Source organism: Perca fluviatilis, chromosome 13, assembly GCF_010015445.1.
Source record: "Perca fluviatilis chromosome 13, GENO_Pfluv_1.0, whole genome shotgun sequence".
Classification (NCBI taxonomy): domain Eukaryota; kingdom Metazoa; phylum Chordata; class Actinopteri; order Perciformes; family Percidae; genus Perca; species Perca fluviatilis.
In genome coordinates, this window is record NC_053124.1 from 12932160 (window position 1) to 12955579 (window position 23420).

Here is a 23420-nt window from a genome sequence, read left to right on the forward strand (position 1 = left end):
TGGGAACTAACCGGCTCTTCAGTGACCACTAGATGTCAGCAAATGTCTTTAAGACATTAAGACAGGAGTTGTGATTAGGTGCGTTATTTGCTATATCTTACTTGTCCCTTTATGTCAGTTAACAGTCACGTTTTTTATTGACAAAGTGAATACTGCCCCCTACTTCTCCTCCTCCTTCTCCCTGATTAAATCTCTTTAATGCATATGCTATAGATTAGATTCAACTGTATTGTCATTGTACAGAGTACAAGTACAAAGACAACAAAATGCTATAAACTCCAAGGAGATCTCAGCTTCCTCTCATCTGTGCGGTACAACAGTCACATGGGAAATGTTTGGAGATATTTACACCACCATGCAAACAACAGCCTCAGGGTAAGGAAAGAAACGACAACACCGAAGCACATTTGCAGGGACAGACAGACGCAAAAGCAGAAAGTTGTTCAAAGTCCTGTGTTTAGGTGTTTTACACAGGTTTCATTTATTGGTGCACTCCCACAGCGTTGGGAGGAGCTTGATGGCTGCTCAGCCCAATTGGCTTCAGAACTTTGTAAAAAAAAAAAAAAAGATAGCTAATTATTCATAAATCAACCAATCACAGAAGCTGCCTGTTGAGCAAATATTCAGAGTGTCCCCCTACCCCAAATCTAATGTGAAAACCTGTGTGTGTAACTATTTATAGGTGTGTGTGTGTGTGTGTGTGTGTGTGTGTGTGTGTGTGTGTGTGTCACACTGTTGATGGGTGCATATAGAGTATTTTTCTTCTGCTTTCAGAGGCCGGCTGTGGGGCAGGATTACACCTCTCTCTCTCTCTCTCTCTGCCCTCTTCCCTCTCCACCCCTCCTCTCCACCCTCGGCTCTCTCCTTCCTCCTGAGTGGATTTTTCGGGGCTGTGCACATAGCCCCCCCCCCCACCTGCCTCTCGGACAGCTTTGCTTTACCACTTCTGCACTGTGCCGGCCTGGAGAGGAGTAAGGGAGCGGAAAGAGGAGAGCGAAAAGAGGATTTGGTGAACCGAGGAGAGACAGACAGGGGAGAGGGACCATGGCTGCTCTCTCTGCCTTGCTGAAGACCTGGGTAATACTGCAGACCTTGTGCCTGGCGCTGGCCCAAGTGGTGAGTGGACAGGGGAGGTTGAGACCTGCTCTGCTCAGGCTTGGCTCCTTTATTCTGGGGTTCAGTGGGGTTAAGGGCCCTTGGAAAGGGCCAACAGGCACTGGATGTCTGGAGGTAATGTTATAGGTTGTGTGTTGTGTTGCTGCTGGTTGAAGTGATGGAAATGCTGGAATTTGAACCAAGACTAGTCTATTTGTGGTGATCATCTGGCTTTGTAGCATGCATGTAAAAGAAAGAGCTTGAAATGGGTTTTCCGCTGTGGAGACGAAATGAAACCGGACTATCTTCTGTGGATTATCATCCTTATCGTGTATGGACTCTTATCTCTTTTGAAGATTTAACTGAGGAGATACTATTGAAGGCAAGGATTTGCGATTACCTTGGTTCCTTTTTTTTTTTGGCCTAGAAGATTTTTATTACTTGAAGAATGGAGGAAAGCATCAAAGATTTTGTTTTGATTTTCATGGCAATGGCAGAGATGGAGTGGGCACCGACACACATACAAACACACATACATCACACACTAACTTTGTCCACTGAGTGTGAAAGCTCCTATTCAAACAGACACCTACGTGTTAACTACTGGACGTCTAACAGTTTTTGTTCTTAAGGATTATTCATTTTACATTTTGAACAGTTGGAAGAATTCAAGGTTGGATTTAAAATGTCTTTTATCACTTGATGGACTGACTGATCCACTGAGATGATATTCAAGACGGGCTGAGGAGACGTTGGGATGGGGGGGGTGAGGTGAGGGTTGTGGGGTAAACAGTACCAGTCTCATGACCCCTCCTTCCACATTCCTCCTCATTCCTTTGTTTTTACCCCTCTCCTACACCAATTCTAATTCATATTATCCAAGTTTTCCTTATTTCGGTTCCTTTTTTTTGTGTTTTTCTGTTGTGATGCTTTCATACATTGGACACAATGCAGTTACCTGCCTTGATTTGATCAATTTGATTTAGGTCTGTCCTGCATCATAAGACAAGTACATGCATCTTTATGTATGTGTTATTTACATATGCATTTTTTTAGCTTGATTTTATGTTATTGCACCTTTTTGCTTTACCTCTTACAGTGTCGCTATAATCTTCATTTTGTTACAGGATTTTACAGTTTATAATATGTGCACAGTACTATAAGAATGTCTTAGGTTGTCATTACTTGACAGTTTTAAAATGTCTTTCTGCCTGTGTTTCAGAGGGGTCCACCCGGACCTCAGGGCCAGCCTGGCCCACCAGGCCCCTCTGGCATGCCTGGGTCAGACGGCATTGATGTGAGTATCCACACAGGTTTGCCCAGCAGATCTGGCACAAAGACCATCATTGTGCTGGAGAAATACCAACCCTGTGCTGCTCTGCAGTACTGGAGTCTTGCCAGCAGAGGGCACTGCAAATGAAAACACAGTGGCACAAAAGAGCTCTGTTCCCAGCAGAGAGAGGGGTCTTTGAGAAGAGACCCTTGCCTCAATCCTGAGTTTGTGTCACAGTAATGTGATACATTTGAGATATTTGCAGGGTTAACTACACACAGGTTGTATAAATACATTTTAAAATGGAGGCTGCTGGGTTAGTGGAGCAAGAAATACACTGCCTATAAAAGCCTGGTCTTTGCTCCGTGATCAATAATTAGATAAATTAGATATTTGATTTGTTTAGATCAGCGAATGTGTTTGAACTATTAACATAAGTCTATTATCTTAACCTTTCCCTGTACCCTCATTATGTGAATATACATTTTTACTTGTGACTGATTACTGTGAGTTCTAAGCATTTGGATAAGTTAGTACATTACGTTAACACCTCCCATTGCAAAGAGCAATGTTGCCTGGTCCAAACTGCCCTCCAGTTTCTACACTGGGGCTTTCCCCTTTTGGATCTCTGCCACATAAAAGGTGGGATGTTAACTTGAGAACCCATGTATTGTTTACAACGTAATCACTGAGCATGTGTCTCTGCCTGGAACACTTGAGCAAGGCCAAGATGGCAACATAACAAGTCAGTCAAACAGAGAAAAGAATACTAAGCAATACCACTAAGAAAACAAAGACAAAACAAACTTTGATTCATTATAGTTAAAGGGGACGGATTATTTTGTGAGACCATCCATAGTGAACCACAGAGCTTATTAGCACCTGTCTACTCTCAGATGTATCACTGATGAAGGACATTGTGGAGAGTTTTATGAATGACTTTAGAAGCCCACGTCATGCTGTTAAATTAACAAATAATAAATCAAAAGGGTTAACATCACCACTCTGTCTCTCTGCAGGGAGACAAAGGACCACCTGGGCCCCCTGGTCCACCAGTAAGTTTGTATTGTACTGTTTGTCAGATTTTATATTATGAAACCTTTAACATTTTTATGTGTACTTCTTTTTTGTCCTTTTTGTCCAACAATAGTGTGTGTGTGCGTTTGTGTGTGTGCGTTTTTTATTGTAGGGACAAAAGGGAGAGCCAGGAGAGCCAGGTCCCGATGGAGCACCAGGAGAGAATGGCATTGATGTGAGTAAACTGACAGATGTCGGTGTTTGTGTGTGTGAGAGAGAGAGAGAGAGAGAGAGAGAGAGAGAGAGAGAGAGAGAGAGAGAGTAGACTGGCTTTGAAAATAACAAAACCTGTTTCCCTACAAAACAAACATTCTGAGAGGCTTAATGTGAAATCAGCTTAATAAGGAAAAGAAAAAAACTGGAATAGCAAAACCTAGCAACAGAACTTGTGAAAATACCTTTATATATAAAAAAATATATATTTCTAAAGAGGCAACCAGTCATTACTAGAGTATAAGTAGAATTTGTAAGAAAAAATAGAATACTTAGGTTATCATGAATAAAATGACTATATAATAAATAGCAAGGAAGCAGAACAATGTTAAAAGATAATGAGCGGGTCTCTGTGTTTGTATCACCATTAGCACCAGTACATGCATGACGACCCACATATACAGCATGAGTTTGGAGTGATGTGATAGACATTTGTGCTGACTGGAATTTGATTGCTTTTGATTACGTTTATTTAGATTGCAGATTTGACAGAATAACCCCACCTTAATAGTACTAACTTTTTTCCTGAGCTTTCAATAGTGTCACACAGTCTTCATCAGCAATGGAACTGTTTACATGTGAGCTCACTGGCTGTTATTTCAACCATTGCACATTTAGGACTTTGCTATATATATAATAAGCATTAAAGTAGTAGTTTCTCAAAACAATCAAAATTCAAGGTCCACACATTCAAGGTTTTTGTGAAGATTTTTACTGCATCTAAGACAATGTCTGGCTCCGCAGATGTTTTATAATGTAGACAATGAGTAAATATTACACCTTAAAGATGGACACAATGATGGGATGGGTTTAGATGAGAAATGTTGAATGTAAACAAAACCTTTTTTAAGTCACCATAAGGTGGGCATAAAAAAGGAGATCACTAAAAAAGTCATCAAAACTGTATGTCTTTAAGCTATAGTTTAGCTTTAATGTAACATTTAAAGCATTTACTTTCACTGTTCCTTTTTTTGCAATTGAATATTTATAATTAAAACAAGATAATTGAGTTGCTGAGTTCTTTTCACATTAAAGCATTCAGAAGTTCCCTCTGTGTCTGGGTCCTAATTTTCTCTGAACTATTGGTTTATTGTCAACACAGGGATTTAGTAATTAAAGCTTATTTCTTCGCAGGACTGTATGAATAGCTTTGTGGACAAATTAGGAGGAATTCTACATGAGGTTGATATACTTTATATCAAACCCCACCCAAATCCCTTTCTGATTACACACTGATTACTACTAAATCTCTAGCAATCACAGGTAGTGAGGCGCTGGAGTTTAACATGATTGTATAGCTTTGGGGCACGTATTGATTTACCTCATATTACTTTAATTGTGGCGCAGCTTCAGTTGCTGCATCAGTCTTGGTTTGAGGTGAATCAGTGTATCAATGCCTCTTGGTCACATGCTAACAGAAGCGCACACACACACACACACACACACACACACACACACACACACACACACACACACACACACACACACACACACATGCATTCCTCAGAGATTTAGCCAGTAATCCGCCCTGGAATCTCAATCTCAAGTTTACTTCCTAATTGCATACAAGGACAGTGTCAGCTTCGATCAAATGTGTGATTAGCCTTATTGTAAGGTGAGTTCAAGTCCCCATATTGCCTGTTGAAAGCATGCTGGCAACTTGATATTTTGTTTTTTCAATTGTCTTTCCTTTGCTATTTTGACCTCTATATGCATGTCTAGCATATCACCTATTTGTGTCTTTCTCCAGGGTTTGATTGGAGCAAAGGGGGATCGAGGTCCTATTGGAAATCCTGGCCCTAAGGCAAGTGTCTAAACCTCCACCTGAAAGGATGATTACAACAAATGCACCATTATAATATCTCTGGAAAACCTGTATCTCAGACATTAACATGTATCACCATGTGGCGGTGTTGCTTGAATAAAGCTTTCATATTTCAAGAGAGTCAGTTTTATAACAAAAAAGTCCCTGGGTCATGTTCACATTATCTTGTCATGACACTAAACCCTTAGCTTACAGGATAAATAGGCATGAGAATTGCTGTCCCTCTAAGTATTTATTTCAAAAGTAATACATTATATATCTATATAATTCTCATTTATTTGTGAAAGGTCCTAGCATGTCATTACTATAGTTAAATTGCTGTTTCCTGTTGTCTGCAGGGTCAACCTGGACCAAGTGGTGAACCTGGACCTCCTGTAAGTAAACTATTTATTGTCTCTCACCTTTTTGGTACAATAAAGTAGGTATGATGAATGACTTTTTGAATACGTTTTTTAATTCATATCTTATACTGTGTGTGGTGGGAGAAGTACTCAGATTCTCTACTTAAGTAAAAATACTCCAGAACAAATTAAAAGTTCTACAGTCAAGCTCAACTAAAAGTACAGAAGTATTATCAGCATGTTGTATCAGAAAATTTCAAAAGTAAAAGTACTATTTGAGTGATATGTTATTAATGTAAGTAATAGTAATGTATGGAATTCTGTCATATTATTAAATTATTACTGATGTATCAATGCATGAGCAGCATTTTTACTGTTGAAGCTGGTTGAGGTGAAGCTAGTTTGAACTACAGTTTTTAAAAACAAAAAAACCACCCAACCACTGCTTTTTTATAACCAAAAAGGTTAGGAACCACAGGTTTAATCTGTATTGAATAGTATTTTATAAGCTTGTTTTTCTTATGTAAAATCTGAAAAGTAAATTGTAAATGCCAGATAAATCTATGGAGTAAAAAGTACAATATTTCCATCTGAAATGAGAAGTGGCATAAAATGGAAATAGTTAAGTAAAGTACAAATACCTCAAAACTGTACAGTATAGGTACAGCATGATTCACTTGATTACATTTGATCTCATAGGGCTGTCATGATATTTATGAAGTTATGAGTTATGACGGGCTGAATTAGGCATTGTTTAAAGCCTTGTCAGTTTCCAAACAAACATATTGTAACCCAGCTGGTCTTCTAAGGCAACCTCCCGAGTCCCTTCTTGTTCATGCCTGAATGCCTGACCAGCTGTGCCCCCTTTTGGGTTTAGTTTACCCAGATGTGGCATATGCCTTCTACAGCTGACATGATACAGTCCCTAATATGGAATAACGCTGCTATCAATTATATCATCAAATGTGACTCCTGACTTTATCAGCACCAGTAAATGCAAACCAATCAATGTACCAGCACACCATCTGTAACACAGTCCAATACCACTAGGTGGTGCTCAGTGTCCATCTATCAGACATCATCCAGTATATTCAAACATTAAGTCCAGAGTCATCCAATGTCATGCATGAATGCAACGCTATTAGTTAAATCCTTTGTTTAGCATTAACAGGCGGTGCTGTCTGGGGGCTGTGCTTGTACAGCCAGCTGCATCACGCTGCACAGACCGGAGATCCTGCCCTGTGGGCTGTTCTTTCTCCAAGAAGGCTAACTTACTTAATCACTTTGTTTATAATTACTTCCAAGCGAAAGACACAGCAAACATATACTGATTGTGTTCTGTGTCTTTGTTCTTCTTGAGCACTGTTTACACTGCACTCTGACACTGTACACAAGCATTACTGAATTACTGCTGCCATTATTAATTGGCTTTCACAAATGGTAATTGATTCGTTGACGGATTGGTTCCACTTGTTACACAGTAGTCTAACCCTTCGTCCTTTCTGTCCACGCAGGGATCCGGCCTTCCAGGACTGGCTGTAAGTAGCTCGTACGATATACAGTGACACAGTTATGCTTTCATCACTTAGTGGCTTTGAAGGTTTTGCTGGGATGTGTATGCATTGTTCCCTCTTGCTCTCTGTGTCTCTCTGTCTAGGGTGCTGCAGGGCCAATTGGTCTTCCAGGTGAAATTGGACAAACTGGACCAAAGGTAGGACACCAGCTTTAGTTTGTTCATACTGCCTTCATGATTTACAAAGATCTCATAAATATGTAACATATATAAGCAACCAGAACCCTTACATGCTTATTCACAGCTTCTTTCCCTCTGCTGTGTTTAGGGTATCATGGGACCAGCTGGACCCCCAGGACTTCCTGGACCTCCTGGCAAGCCAGTAAGTGTCCACAAGGAAATATCTCATCCATCTGTCACCTCTCTGAAATGAATGGAACAAGTACGATGTTGGTGGTAAAATGCCTTGGGAAAACCTGAGTGCTTTTGAGTTTTATGCTGTTATTTTGCCCACCCTCTGTAAATCCAAGCTCACGACCTTTTCTGGGTACATTAAAAATACTGCACATGCGCCCTAGTTTTCTTAGCTGGAAATTGTGCCATCACACCCCACTATTTCCTCCCAGCTCACTGTTTATGTTTTGAAACTCAACACAGTTGGTTGGGGTAGGGTAGTAGTTACCATCAGCAACCACAGCAATATTAAAAACACTGATATCAATATTTGAGAGTTAATAAAATCTGAAAACATATATTGTATAGTCTTTTTTTTTTTTTTTACAGAAATTACTAAACTTTTTTGATAAGGATCACTTATTTTTGGGGTTCTTTTGTGCTGTATGGAACATTCTAACAGTATTCATTTCATATTTGAAGAGTTTTTTTCAGTGAGATTGGTGACATCTGTGAAAAGAGTGAGAGATAAATGAGCTCCTCGAAGCTCATTTATCTCAAGGCTCAATCAAGCATATAGTTACATCAGTCTAATTGCAGGTAACTTATATTATTGAATGGGATCGCATTGGAAAAGTAAAGCAAAGACCTAACTACTAACCCTATGTTGAAGTGTGCTCTGTTCTGTAAAACCAGCAGCAATGAACATGCTTTTATAATGTACTGTAAGATAACAAAGCACCTAGCAAAGCCAGAGCTCACTGCTGCTTGTTCAGGTCCCAACAGACAGCAAGTGGCGAAATATAACATACAGTTTTGAGTGGTACACTTTGGAGTCTATTTTCCAACGGTATATGTAGTCTCCTGTGGGCATCTCTGAGTGGTTCTAAGGATGGGGTGTGTCTCCATTCAGAGTAATGTTCCCAGCCCAGGGGAGTGTATTTGTTTTGCTTTAGTGCTGTCCTTGGGTAAATAAACCCCCATTAGATCAGTGGGCTGTGTCATCTGACTGTAGCAGGAAGACATCAGCAGCCCAAGTACAGATACTTTACTTCCTAACTCAATCTATAAACCGAGAGATGGAAAGATGGAGGGGGAAATAGATGGACAAAGAGAGAGAGTGCTAGCTCAGCTCATGGGAGTAGAGGCTACTGTGACCAGGTGACTTTCTACCTCCATCTACCTCTCTATCATCTGTCTGTCCATCTAGGGTCCTCCAGGGAAGTTCATCGGTGGAGAAGAGGGAAGTGCCGACTTCCAGGTAAGATCTAGCGACATCCCCTTCCTTACCAATCTGTTTTGACACAACTTTACTTTTCATAATCCATCTGTTTCCTTCTCTCAACAACAGTGTCCTCTTAACTGTCCAGCAGGACCTAAAGGCCCCCAGGGACTGCAGGGAGTCAAGGTGAGTAGTTTGTTTTCAAGTAATAAACATAGTTTTTTTTTTTCAGCATCAATGATTATGTTAGGTTACAAAATTGTAATGACACTCTACTGACTGACTGATTGTTGCCCTCTAGGGACACAAAGGACGTGCTGGGGTTCTCGGAGAGCCTGGTAGCATAGGAAAACCGGTGAGCTGCACAATCTCTGCTAGAACAGATACACACATGCAGTCAAACACCCATACGTGTACATGCTGCACACTCACCCACTATTCAGGATCAGCAGAAGCGAGGATTAGCTCTAATGAACCTCCCAGAGGCACATGACTGGCACTAATCTGGCTGTGATTAGTCAGGCCTGGCCTTGGCCCTGCAGTCAGCATGCAGAGAGCCAGATGAAAGGGGTGGTGAAGAGCCAGGTACATGAAGGGAGGATGAGAGAGAGTCGGGGTTCGCGCAGCCCTCTCACCTCGCTGTACTAAGCACAGCTAATGAGCACACGGTCGGCTCCAAGGGAGCAGAATAGCCAGGCCCCAGGAATTAGCCTCTGATCTTCCCACACAAGGAGCCCGAGACACTCAAAACACTCGACGCACCTCCAAGTCAGACCAGTATTTTAGAAGACTTGCCTTGACTCAAGGTTGCACTGTGTTGCTGCTCTCTCTTTTTTTCTTCTTAAAAACAGCCAGCACTAGCTATTCACATTCTCACTAGCTATTGAGCTAAAACACATGACTGATGACGATGTAATGCCAAAGACCAGTAGATTGGTGAGCAAGACCATTATCACATTTATCTTCAGACTGCTGGGAAATAAAACTAGAACACGCTAACTGGCTAATCACCCAAGCTTTGTTTTTTATTTATTTTACTGGCATGATACTGGACAGACATGGCGTGTTGGTGAGGGTAGTAAATCACTAATGTCGGAAGACCAATGAGTTTAGCTAAAAACATAATTTTTCAAACAGAACATTCTCAGTTAAGTTCACTTTCTTGCTAAGAGTTAAATGAGACGATTGATACTACTCTCTTGTCTTTACATTAGCTGGAGCCAGGCTTAGCTTAGCACGAAGACTGTTTCTCAACAATTTCCCTACCAGCACCCCTAAAGCTCACTAATATGTATCACCTATGTTAAATTTGTACACAAACAGAAATGTAAAAACCACAAGTTGTTGCTGTAACTATTTCTTGGCAAACAGCGGTCTGTATGCACTTACTTCCTGGAGTCTTAGCTGGTTGTTTGGCTACCTCACAGTAAGAACACGTCTTCAGGAAGTCACTGGCCTGGCCAAGAAATAGTTGCAGCACATACTATCCATAAAAACCACAACTTGTCATTTTTAAGTGTTAATTAGTGAGCTTTAGAGGTCTTGGTAGGCGTATGTTTTTTTTTTACTTTGGCCAGAGCCAAGTTAGCTGTTACCCCTTGCTTCAGTTATTAATCTAGGCTAATCACCACCTGTCTCTAGCTCTATACTTAACAAACAGACATTAGAGATCTGCATTTTCTGGAGTTTCTTGGGTCAAACTCTGTGGACATGAAGCCAAAATCAAGAGTGCAGCACAGAAAGATAACTAATCAGCCTGTTGTTTTTGCTTTCCTCCACCAGGGTCCCAAGGGAGAAGTGGGCATCTCTGGGGAACAGGGCATCCCAGGACCTCCGGTATGCTGAGAATTTCATTTGTTGTAGTCTCTTGGCAAAGTTAAAAACATTTTTTTCACATGGTATTGTCTTGATTTAACAGAACATAGTAGTAGTTGTCTGGTCCTGGTCCCTGTCTCACCCCTCTTTGCTTCCTTCTTAGGGTCCAATGGGTCTGAGGGGTTATCCAGGAATGATGGGTCCTAAAGGGGAAGCAGTGAGTACCACTATTTCTTTCTCCTTTTTTTTCACAGTCACATCTTACTTTTTTGTCCTCTTTCTTTTGGGGTACAAGGCTGTTCTCATTCTTTTTAGATGAGCACCAAGGAGGCACAGCCAGACCTGCTCCCACTATACAAACATCATCCATTACCAGCAATGGGGACATATGGAAATGATGCTAACACAAATCTCTCCCCTCCTCTAATGAGTTGGGGTTGTCTGGGTCCACGGTGCCTCCATCTGTAGTTAATGATCTGCTGTAGCCATCCGTCTTACTGTTAACATTAGCCGCGTTAGCCAAGTTAGCGCCCCGGCTTAGTGCCAAAGCAAGAGTGGCTGGCTCTCTGTGTAGCTCCTATTAGTGAAGTGAGTTAAGCGCTAATTACCCCTTTATCACGATGAATAGTAGGTTACCGTGACTTAGCATCCTCCCTGATCTGAAGTGATTGATAGCACTTTTTTGTTTTCCCATAGGGGCCTCGTGGTTACAAGGGCATCAACGGACCTGTAGGAATTCCTGGACCTCCTGTAAGAACACACACACACACACACACACACACACACACACACACACACACACACACACATGTGATGATTCATATTAAAACAGGAACCCACAGGACTCCTGAGCTACTCTTAAGTCTCTCTCTATTGTTTGCAGGGTGAGGAGGGACCTCAGGGACCACCCGGAGAGGCAGGAGACAAGGGAGACAAAGTAGGTGACTCTCCTGGTGTTCTCCCTTGAAGTTTATTGTCAAATCAAGACAAAAAAGATTAAACATTTCTCAGAACTTGAATGGGGCAGTGATCCTGATGTGCATTGGGAATACACTGACGCTGGTTTGGTTATCTTCTGCAGGGCAGCCAAGGTATCCAGGGCCCACAGGGTGCGGTTGGCAAAAAGGGAGAGAATGTGAGTGAATGCACTTTTGTTTGTGCACTACACAGTTGCGACGGTGTTCAGAGAGTGTGCCAAATCAACTCCACTGACTCATCTGCCTGCTTTTTCAGGGTCTGCCAGGTATTGATGGAAAAGATGGCACACCTGGTATTCCTGGAATCAAGGTAAGGGTTGCCAGCTGCGATAATGATGAGTAACTTCAATCGCAGTAAAAGATGGCAATTTAATCTTCTTCTGTTCTCTTTTCCTGCAGGGCAGCCCCGGCCAGGCTGGGATGCCTGGTCCTCCTGGTCCTCAGGGTACAGCGGTGAGTGATCCTTCAGTGTAATGGGGGGGGGGGATGTGTTTATCTGAGGATTGTTCAGCAATGCCACTTCGGGCACATGCAAATAAGGCTGTCTGTAACGGCTTATTGTCACTCAGACCACGTATGGGGTCAATCTGTTCTCCTACTCCATTCAACAAAGCCAGAATACAGACAGGGGAAACCAGCGTGAAGCATCCTGTACATTTTAGTATGTTTTGTTTTCTGGGCACTCATCCAGGTAACAGTGACCCTGTGACCCACGCTGTTTTAGAATTTAAACCACCTTGAAATAGCATTCTCCCTCCCACCGCGAGTGATTTATCACAATCAGTCCAGTGGGTATACTGTGTGTGTGTGTGTGTGTGTGTGTGTGTGTGTGGTTGTGTGTTTGTGTGTGTGGTTGTGTGCGCGTCATTCTGACTAAAGGTTAATGGAGCATGAGATGCACACTTTGCTGTGTGGTCATTGCAGTGACACTAACACTGCTGCAAACTCAAACACTATAACTTACCCTGCTTTATGCCATACTGTGATATACTATTACACACATGCACACAAACACTGCAAGAAAACCTGCTGCAAAGTATATGCCAGTAGCCGACACTGCAGCTCGGCCATTTTTTATTGTTAATATATCAGGCATCAGCATTATTACCTACCCACACTATTACGCACCCACGTACTAATATCCACATTCATTACCAGTTGCATTTTCAGGTTTATTGTCTGTATTTCAAACAAACTGTACACCATACCATCAGAAAACAATGTGCAGAGAACCTTTTTTTTCCCAGTGATTCTCAGTCTTGTTAATTCTGTCTGCAGGGATTGCCTGGCAGCCCGGGGTCCAAAGGTGGAGCTGGAGCTAAGGTAAGCCTTTTCATATGCCATGTTGTATTGACCTTTACTATTTTTTGATTTTATTTTTTAAGAATTTTCCAATTTTATTATTTTGCAAATTATATACCTCATCTCTCTTCCCTTGTTAGGGCGAGCCTGGACCTAGGGGTCACATTGGCATGTCTGGTGCCCCCGGACCTCTGGTAACACACGCACACAAAATATGGATTTTTATCAGTTATCAGAAGTGTGCTCTTATACTGCACAGTAGGACGAATAATTGTACTTTAACTGCATTCTCCTAGGGTGAGCCTGGTCTTCCTGGTGTGGCTGGTATGGAAGGTGTTCCTGGACCCAAGGTACAAATCCAGAATTATCACATTAAAGCGATAAACTGCAATTATGAAGGCATACTCATCTTACCTGACTTCTGCAGGGTGACAGAGGCCAGCGCGGAGAAGTTGGACCACAGGGAATAGCCGGCAAGGCTGTAAGTTGCTTCGTTGCATTTCTTTAAATTTGAGCTCATCTGCAGCTATACTTTCCTTTTTACATTCTCATGTCTCTTAAAGGGAAACAAAGGAGAGAGAGGACCAATCGGTGTTCCAGGGGCCCAGGGTCTCAGTGGAACCAAAGGAGACAAGGTGTGTGTGTGTGTGTGTGTGTGTGTGTGTGTGTGTGTGTGTGTGTGTGTGTGTGTGTGTGTGTGTGTGTGTGTGTGTGTGTGTGTGTGTGTGTGTGTGTGTGTGTGTGTGTGTGTGTGTGTGTGTGTGCGTGCGTGCGTGCGTGCGTGCGTGCGCGCGCGTGAACAAGGACATATATTGCTTTGTAAAACATGTCCATCATTGGCTACATTCAAACACACTTCATAATGATTGGGTTACCCAGACCTATCCATTGGGGGCAGTGTTTACCCATGAATGAAAGTCACACCAATCCACAGTAAATCACAGAGTGAGGCAAGCAATATAAATAAGCAATATAAATGATAATCTGAGCATCATGTTTTAGAGATGAGACGACATCTTTCTTACTTTGTGATCTGTGGTGTCACTGGCTTGCACAGTATTTAGTTATTAGTATTTCTTTATTTTTTGTATGAGGATAATATAATCTAGTTTTAACCACATTAACATGTACTCAAACTTTCTTTCCAGGGCTTCCAAGGAAAAGTCGGGTCAAAGGGAGACGATGTGAGTAGAAGTTTATAAACCGGATCGTCAGAAAACTTATGCCATATTGTTGTATTTCTCCAATGCTGACAAATGTTTCATACAGTCATCCTTCTCTCTCTTTTTTTTTTTTTTTTTTTTTTTTTCCCCTCTTTATCTTTTTCTCTCTGTCGCTTTTAGGGTGACCCTGGCGTTGAGGGATTGGCTGGCGAGAAAGGTGAAAAGGTAAGAATCGTTAAAGCTGTTTCAAAACCTTTTGTTATAAAGATCCACAACGGTCTCTGAATCTACAAAATACTAAAACTTGCCGGCTTTAGATGAGAAGGTTTTAAACATTTGGCTCTGAAGGCATCAAAGCAAAGTGATGTATAGCAGAAAATGTTGTTACCATACAGAAGTTAAGACGAAGAGGAAGTCTGTTTTTGAATGTGCATACAAATCCTCATAATAGTCCAGATGGCAAGTGAGCTATTAACATGACAGTGAAGCAAGAATGCACGTTGGCTCTTTGAAGCAGCATTTTTAGACATTCGTTTACAATATTCATTCTTGAATTATTGCTCAATGAGTGTCTCTGAGGCGGAAATGATAGAGGGCAGTGATGGATGTGGAAATGACAAAGTCTCTGTGTTTGCTGTGACAGGGTTTGTCTGGTGAACCCGGGCCCAAAGGACAGGTGAGGTTGTGCTGTGTGGAAATCAAATTTCATTTTTTAAACGTCAGCAATTTTGGCCTCTTTCTTTAATCGCAATAAATCCACTCTTCCGTTAATGCTCGTCTCTTCGCAGCAAGGAATTAGGGGTGATCCAGGACACAATGGACCTACTGGAGACCCTGGTAAACCTGGAGACGTGGGACCACCAGGACTGCCCGGTCCTAGGGGACTCAGTGGAGAGCGAGGAGTACCCGGCATGCCAGGCATTCAGGGATCACTAGTAAGTCCAGCTCACTGTATGATGCATGGAACATAAACAGACTGATATTGATTGATGCACTTGGCCAGTTGCCGTCTCTTTTCCGATGCTCAGTCTCCTCTTCTTCTCTCCAGGGACGCGATGCATCTGACCAGCATATCATTGAAGTGGTGTTGAAGATGTTGCAGGGTGAGCGCCTAGACTCTTAGATTCACCTTTGATGTCCATAGGGGAAATAAGATTCCCAAAGCTGCTTTCATCTCCTGAGCAATCAGTCGGCCATCATCAAAGCTACTTTAATCAAAAATGATGATGCTGTCTCTTCTGTTGCAGAGAGGCTAGCTGCGGTGGCGGTGAGCGCCAAGAGGGCTGTGCTCGGTGGAGCAGGTGTGATGGGACCTCCCGGGCCCCCTGGCCCTCCAGGGTCACCTGGTCCTCAGGGGCCACATGGCGTACCTGGAGCCCGTGGCATTCCTGGCATCATTGGAGGACATGGACAGATTGGAAACACAGGACTTAAAGGTAGAAACTGACAGTAGAGCCTCAGTATATTTATACATGACGACTACACAGTTGGGCTGCACAATATATTGGTTTTTTTTTAATCACCATCGCAATATCAACTTGTGCAATAAACACATCGCAAAAGTCTGCGACATATCGGGAAAGACACTCAGAGCTTTTCTGTGTTAGTTGAAAGAAAATATCAGTAGTTAAACTGCACTTTAATTCTTCTTTTAGTGGTGCCTTTTGTTCAATAAGAGAATGTTGAAATAGGTTCCTTTCATTTGTTTTTAATTCAACAATCAATGTGTTGTATTTCAACAGAATACTGAAAGCAGCAGAAATGCAGAACTGAGTACAATTTAATAGCTGTTTATGTATCCCAAGTAATATCCAACGTTATTGCATATTGCATATTTTCCTCATATGGTGGAGCCCTAACACGCAGTTGAAAGTAGTTTACATCTGAGCCCATCCATTTTTTACCTTCCATAGGAAAGAGAGGGGCAAAGGGAGATAGAGGAGATCCTGGGAAACCCCACCCAGGACCACCAGGACCCCCAGGAATACCAGGTAAGAGCTGAAAACAGGTTCATGCACATTCATGAGATGTAAAACAGTGTGTAATACTGACCGAAGGTTCAGAGTAAGGGTGAGTAAGAAGAGTAAGGGTACAATAAGAAACTGAAGAGCCACAGGAGAGAGGCTTTTTCAGAGGCATTTAAAGAGCATCATTAACTCCAGTCATTTAACAGATGCTCTTGAATGAGGATGTAATAGGATTGCAACAGTACACACTAATTCAAACAGTGGGAAACACACACTCACACTACCCTGTGCACACTATTCCAGAGTGAGGTTTTAGAGAGATTTTCTCAACATTGTCTTCAGTGCAATTAGTCACCTTGACCCTGGGATTCAGTTCACATCCCTGCTTGATGTTGAAACCTCACCCTCCACAGGTCCTCCCGGTGTCGACGGTGTGGCTCGGGACGGTAGACACGGCGAGAGAGGACCTCAGGGATCAGCCGGAGAGGCCGGTCGTCCCGGTAAGGCGGGTCCGGTAGGTCTCCCAGGCTTTTGCGAGGCGGCGATGTGTCTGGCTGCATCAGCTTACACCTCCCCGAGGCTACAGGAGGCGGGAACAATCAAAGGACCCAATGTTTAGAGACCTGCCTCCCCATCAGCAGCTCACCTAAGATAGAGAGAGAGAGAGAGAGAGAGAGAGAGAGAGAGAGAGAGAGAGAGACCACATTTCTCTGTAGGACAACATCGAGAACGAGGGGTTGGGGACAATAATAGTGACTGGATGTATAGCGCCCCCCTACTGAAACTGACAACCTGAAGTTTTGACTGCTGGGACATACTCTGATCTTAATCCACCACATCGCCATGACAACAGCAGCTCACCGCCACCCACATCCTTCTGAATTCTCTGGTGTTTTTGGATGATGCCAGTGTCAGCCCCATCTAAATATCCCAGCCCTGTTCCTGCAGTGAAAGAGGAACAGTTTGAGATGGCGTCTCCTTGCCTCCGATCACCATCACAGTATCAATGCGCTGAGAGGAGCTGAAAACCAAGCGTGGTGAAAGGTGCTTTTCTGTTACGCCTTGGTCACTTTAAATGGTTTTACACATGCAATATTTAGTTTGAGACGTGTTTTGAAGTTTAAATGCTCTGCTTCTCTTACGACATCGCAGAAGATGCCTTAAGTGTACGAAAAGGACCAATAAATGATTAAAATTGACACTCTGTACTGTACTGTATTGTAAAATGTAGTATCTTCATCTGTAAGCTTTAGTGAAATCCCTGATTTACCTCATGTGTACATTGCCCCCACTCCCCTCCCAATCCCCCGCTTTCTTCCCAAGCCTCATTTTAGAAACTAACGACTAGCTTGATCTCGTCCTCTTGTTGCCTGGCAACAGCATATCCCAACGGGCACTCCCATCTCCCACAATGCAGTGCTGTAAATCTTTGTAAATGTGTGTTGATTATTATGTAGAGAAAAAGGAATGGGTTACGATATGCACCAACAGAAATAACGACTTTTTCTGAAGACGAATCAGCCCGAATGTGCTCCCTATGCCACTGTCAACCTTCCACAGGGTGTCAGCTATTTAATGACTGATTTATTTTCATCAACAGAAGCTATTTATTGTTCTTTATATAATCATCTGTAAAGAGGTTTTTTTTTCTGGCTGTTCAGGTCAACCCAAACCAATAAAGAGGAACCTTTTATAAAATCCAATGCTCTTCTGTATCATGTGGGGAATGGAAACATGTCTCTTTAGTTTGTCTGTTTGAGCTCTTTTTCTTCTCATTCCTCTCTTCCAAATATTTAACCGTATCAATTCATGCATGTAAATAAACTCCCATGTTTCCAAAGCTGCAGATGCTCAGCTTTTGTTAACATTCTTGCACCACCAAATTTCCCACCATACTACCATACTGTACTAGACTATACAGAATGATATTCAAGTGCACATGTGCACATGATGGGTTGGATAACAATGACAGGAAAGAAACCTACATCATTGAAGTTGAGCTAAGGATATGAAAGTAAATAAGGTGCAACATGTGAGAGCTTGTAGAATATGATGTGAGAACTTGCAGAACAAAAAAATCTGAACTTTGAAAATTTGCACTTGTAAAAAATATTCATAAGTGATATGAATTTGAAGTCACACAAAAAAAAGAAACACATGAGAGCATGTAAAATAAAATCTGAAGTGGAAATTTGCACTCGTAGAAAATGTTCACACACCAGTATTTTGAATGTGAAGTCACAGAAAAGATATTCACAAATGTGTAGATTGATTTTTACATGAACACGACAGCTGCAAACTTGTAATGCAACATTTACTTGCTTTTACTCGGGTACATTACATATATCACAACCACAACTCAGTGATTACAACATCTCAAATCTGTTGCATCACGAAGTGGCGAATCTGCACGCCTCGACTTTAGCAACACTTTTGACGATACGTTTGGTGCAAAACTAATTTGTACCTGTGGACTTCGGCTGTGGAGCTCTGAGCCAACAGAACGGGGAAAGCCGGGTTCCTATCGCCAGATGAGGGACAACTCTGTCCGGCTTATTTATGTAGCATGGAAGCTTGGTGGAATAGCATGCTAGCGTTATCCAACTAACCAGCCACCCCACTTCTAAATACCTTTTAATTATCTAAACACTTCTTAACAGTCAAACTGAAACAGTGGCGGCGAGCTCCAGGTCCTGCAGCCACAGGCGGGACGGTCTACAAACAAGAATTTTTGTTCTGCAAGTTCTCACGTCGTATTCTACAAGCTCTCGCATTTCACACCATACCTTCATATAGGGACCCCTGACCCCTTGGAGCCACCGAAGTGACTGACTTTCCAACAAGCCATATAAACAACAACTACAAAGACACACAAAACCAACCACCGAGAGAGACGCAAATCGACCATTAAGAAACCCCAACAACTTCAAAGACATTCAAAACTACTACGAGAGATGCAAACCGACCATTAAGAAATGCCAAACAACTACAGAGAGAGGCAAAACTAAATTTCCACTTCATCTTCAGTCCGGGTCCATGTCGATGCCCAGGGACCCATTGTCTTGAAAACCATCATTGATGGACAACAGTATTTGTAAAGTGTTTGATATGACAGAGGTTGACAATGATAACATGATGCAGCATCTTTTAAAAGCAATTTAATTCAGTTTAACATTTCCCATGGGTTAGTTTGTGAGAAACAAAAGTCTGACCATGGCTCATAGTTTGAACTACTAATTTAAAAACTATTTTTAAAAAAACGACAACAAAATACAGTAACATGTAACACTACAAAAACCATCTGCGATGCCTTGAAGAATATTTCCTTTATCGTACGTGACTGTGAGGGCTAGGTGGCTGTGCTCAGTGTGTTGCATTACAGTACCTGTGGTAAATGGGCTCAATTATTGCTCATATTTCCTTAAACAAGTGTCTGTTGAAACAGACAGATGGTTATTACAGCTACTTTGGAATAAAAATGAGATGAGATGTTTTAAAATGGCTGTATTTCCAAAAAGTACTGGAGTTAAAATGACACAAAATCAACTTTAACAACATAATTAAAAAAGCCAATATGCTTTCTTGTGTAAACACAATCTTCTTTTATAAATAATGATGTCTTTTACTGAAAACATTATTTCAATTTGAAAGCTTTTAGACCATAAAAAAAATATTCCTTTGGTTTTTTTGTTGCTTGATATACATTTGACAATAAAAAATGTGTGGCTGGCCATGCGTATGCCTTGTATCAAATCCTTTGAAAAGTATGAAAAGCCAATATATATATATATAAATATAAATACATACAAAATAGTCAATCCATCAAAAAGGGTATGAATGCATGATTTTTTTCTCCAGAACTGAGCTACATTTCTAGGGATATTCTCTTACAAGTCAAATTCAAATATGTATCACACCACAAACACTGAGACATATTAGAAATGCATGGGATGCACCCTGAATGTGATTTTGTGAGAAGGGAACAAAGATATGAGAGGTGCAAGCAAAGTGCTACAATAATTGTGTGCATTCTCTTTCTACAGATGTGGACAAAGAAAATGAAAATAACCCAGAAAGGTTCAGAATTAATTAAGGAGAAGAAAATACAAATTGTGAATATTGTCACCTCCCCTGGGTTGTGTGAAATATACAAAAAGAGTGGAACGCAGTGAGAATAAAGAGGCAAGACCAAAATAAAAGGCAGTAATATAGCAATGAATTGGCATTCATAGGGAAAAGAACAATGCAATAAAAATGTGCTGCTGGTGTGTCCTTGCAGGCCTCATTTCCAGTGGGGCCCTTAGAAAGAAATTGTGGATTTCTGTTCAGAACTACAGTGGCAATCTGTGTGGGTAAATCTATGCAATTCAACAATAAAGGAGCTCATTGGTTTCATTGTGTGGTCAGATTTAATAACTTTGGATCATGGTCTTTGGCTTCCTGTCTTTTCCGTAGTCTCTTTGCTTTAGTCCCCCCTGCCCCTCTACTCCATCAGTTCTAGCCCTTTACCAGGGGCCCTTGATAGGTGGGCCCTTTGGGCTGTACTCTACTTGATGGCTCATACAATCTCCAGGATTACACCGGCCGTCATGTCCCTTTGCACCAGGCTGCCCAGGCGAGCCTGGGATTCCAGGAACACCCTGCTGCCCAACAGGACCTGGGGGTCCCATCTTACTATAGCCTGGGGGGCCTGGGACACCTGTAAAAAGAAGGGAAATAAAGAGAATGTAATGATTGTGGCACTATCACTGCCCTGCTACTTAGCTGTAAAGAGGATATATTAAAAAAGAGAAAACAAAAGAGTAAAAGGAATAGTTTGACATTTGGGGTAAAACACACATGTCAAACTGTTCCTTTAAAGGTTGAGTAAGGTGTTGCCATTTAACGTTGTAGCACCAATACAATGCAGAAACAAGAATATATGTGCAAACCACCATGTCTGTTATCAAGGGGACATGGGGCAAACATTACCCAGTCATTAAAATCCTATTTTGATCAATTGATGTGAGCATGGTTGCTTCTTCAACCCAAAATAAATAAACATATAACAAATTGACTGCAGATGCTAATTCGCTAATTTAGCCAAAGCTATCTCAACTCCATGACGATTAAGGATGGTCAGATGTTGATTTGGGTGGTATGAGTTAGTATGTAATTTTAGTGACTTTAATTAAGACAATTTAAGAATGACCCATGATGCCTGCAACATGTTCCAAAAAAGCTGGCACAGCAGCAACAAAAGACTGGGAAGTTGAGGCATGCTCAAAAAAACACCTGTTTGGAGCATTCCACAGGTGAACAGGTTAATTGGTCATGATTGGGTATTAAAGGAGCATCCCCAAAAGGCTCACTCGTTTTTAAAGCAAGGATGGGGCGAGTTTCACCACTTTGTGAACAACTGCGTGAGCAAATAGTCCAACAGTTTAAGAACAATGTTTCTCAACGTACAATTGCAAGGAATTTCATGGACGTCATGTCCTCTGGGCCAAAAAGGAAAAGGACCATCCAGATTGTTATTAGGGCTTTGACTCCAAACTTCGTTATTCGAATATCATTCGAATATTTAAAAAAATAATGATATTCGAACGAATATTAACCAGCCCTTAATATTCGAACCTGTTATGGGCATTAGTTTTTGTAAATGCGTTTGATTGTAAATGTTTTCAGTTCAGATTCCGAGGCTTTTTATGCATTTCAAAATTTAACTATACGTCGCGGCGACGCACGTCTCTCGGCCGTGGCTCGGTAGCGGTGCATTCCCCCCTAATTCTCAAAGAAAGCTGGCTCGCCCAGGGCCAGGCCAGCTCAGCGGCGTCTTTCTCCCGTCGCGTTCCGCTGTCTCTCGCCGGCGCCGCACCCTGTCCCATCTCCCCTTCCTACCTGCCTGCTCAGTGCTGCTGCACATGAGGAGAGAGCACAGAGGGCGGGGCTGCTCCTCAGTCACACAACAGAAGAGAAAGGTGACTGTTTCGGCGGCCACAGCAGAGAAATACATTGACTCTTTTTTTTAAACTAAAGGCATTAAATGGTCAAAATATTATTAATAAATATTCAAATATATTTGAATATTAATATTAATATACAAACGAACTTCGAATATGATTTTTGGGCAAAAGTCAAAACCCTAATTGTTATCAGCGCAAAGTTCAAAAGCCAGCATCTGTGATGGTTTGGGGGTGTGTTAGTGCCCATGGCATGAGTAACTTGCACATATGTGAAGGCACATACGTAAGTACGTTTTACACAATATAAAACTTCATTGGAATTGGGGTTTGTAAGTACTTCAACAAAATGTGACAGGAGAAGGGATTTACTGTAACTAACATAACAATTTGAATGTCTTAACTAAAACGCAGAAACTTTTATGGTCGATACACATGGTGAAATGTGCCAAACGTTGCTAACTGTTAGCTATGGCTTTAAGTAAGGCTGACACACAATATGGCTGCCATCTCTCTACTTACTGATCCATGGACCGGTGGGGTACATTACCTGGTGCTCCTGGAGGTCCTACATCTCCCATCTCTCCAACACCCTTATCTCCTTTTTCTCCATGTGGTCCTCGTGGTCCTACAGAAAGAGACAAACATATTTTGACAACATGACAGATAAACTGTTTACAGTTAGCTAATGAAGACACTTGTCATGGTGCTTAAAATATTACTGGTATAACTGATGGCTCACCTGGGGGGCCTGTGACTCCTGGCCGGCCTTGTCTGCCGATCTGTCCCGGGTTTCCAGGTGCACCTGGGTTCCCAGGACTACCTGGAGTTCCGTCTTTGCCAGGTGGCCCAGGCCGACCTGGGGATGCCACCATCTCTACTGGCATCTGCATGCGAGACATGTAGTAGGCCATTCTCTCTGGGGAGGGGAAATGTGCAAGAACAAACAATGATTTCACAGTAGCAATAACAGAAGTGTCCCGGAGGAGAAATGGAATAATTCTCTGAAAAAAAGATATGAATCTGAAGAAAAGATTTTGCTCTAGACTAAGAACTGCAGCATTATACACAGTAAACATTCACCTAACAATGCAAATGTGCTCACCATCAAAGATCTTGATGACCTGCTGGCGGATGAAGTTCTTGACTTCATCATAATTGACTACAGCCTGTTTAAGAACAGAGAAATGAAGAGAAAAACAAAAGGGCAAACATTAATCAAGGTACATAATTAAAACATTCATTATTAAAAAGTGCAGATGGAGCTTGTGAGCGCCTCCAGACACTGTACTGTGTCATTAC

The 23420-nt window shown here is 41.9% G+C and overlaps 2 protein-coding genes across 4 annotated transcripts in view; one reads left to right on the forward strand and one right to left on the reverse strand.

Moving 5' to 3' along the window:
• The first annotated feature begins 922 nt into the window (after nt 1–922).
• col9a2 (procollagen, type IX, alpha 2) lies at nt 923–17879 on the forward strand. Its single transcript, XM_039820429.1, has 32 exons — nt 923–1116; nt 2318–2392; nt 3388–3423; nt 3558–3620; nt 5409–5462; nt 5822–5857; nt 7339–7362; nt 7482–7535; nt 7666–7719; nt 8941–8991; nt 9082–9138; nt 9254–9307; nt 10735–10788; nt 10931–10984; nt 11464–11517; nt 11651–11704; nt 11849–11902; nt 12001–12054; nt 12144–12197; nt 13023–13067; nt 13187–13240; nt 13343–13396; nt 13474–13527; nt 13610–13681; nt 14195–14230; nt 14390–14434; nt 14853–14885; nt 14998–15144; nt 15258–15312; nt 15457–15645; nt 16123–16200; nt 16590–17879. Exons 1-32 carry the CDS (start codon nt 1045–1047, stop codon nt 16793–16795), a joined length of 2076 nt encoding a protein of 691 aa, XP_039676363.1. The 5' UTR covers nt 923–1044; the 3' UTR covers nt 16796–17879.
• Nucleotides 17880–19318: 1439 nt separating this feature from the next.
• Nucleotides 19319–23420, reverse strand: part of col16a1 (collagen, type XVI, alpha 1) — a 118999-nt gene continuing 114897 nt past the window's right edge. For all 3 annotated transcript variants that reach the window (XM_039820638.1, XM_039820639.1, XM_039820637.1), the window contains 4 exons: nt 23224–23287; nt 22861–23037; nt 22669–22746; nt 19319–20875 (listed from right to left, as the gene is read on the reverse strand). In XM_039820638.1, the coding sequence (XP_039676572.1) occupies nt 20682–20875; nt 22669–22746; nt 22861–23037; nt 23224–23287 (513 nt within the window). In that variant the 3' untranslated portion in view covers nt 19319–20681. The remainder of the gene's footprint in view (nt 20876–22668; nt 22747–22860; nt 23038–23223; nt 23288–23420) is intronic.

Excerpts from the sequence above, each read along its gene's own strand:
- col9a2 (XM_039820429.1), top strand. The coding sequence starts at position 1,045 with ATGGCTGCTCTCTCTGCCTTGCTGAAGACCTGGGTAATACTGCAGACC. Across the intron at positions 11,518-11,650 it reads TAGGAATTCCTGGACCTCCT|GGTGAGGAGGGACCTCAGGG; the intron begins GTAAGAACACAC and ends TATTGTTTGCAG. Across the intron at positions 11,705-11,848 it reads CAGGAGACAAGGGAGACAAA|GGCAGCCAAGGTATCCAGGG; the intron begins GTAGGTGACTCT and ends TATCTTCTGCAG.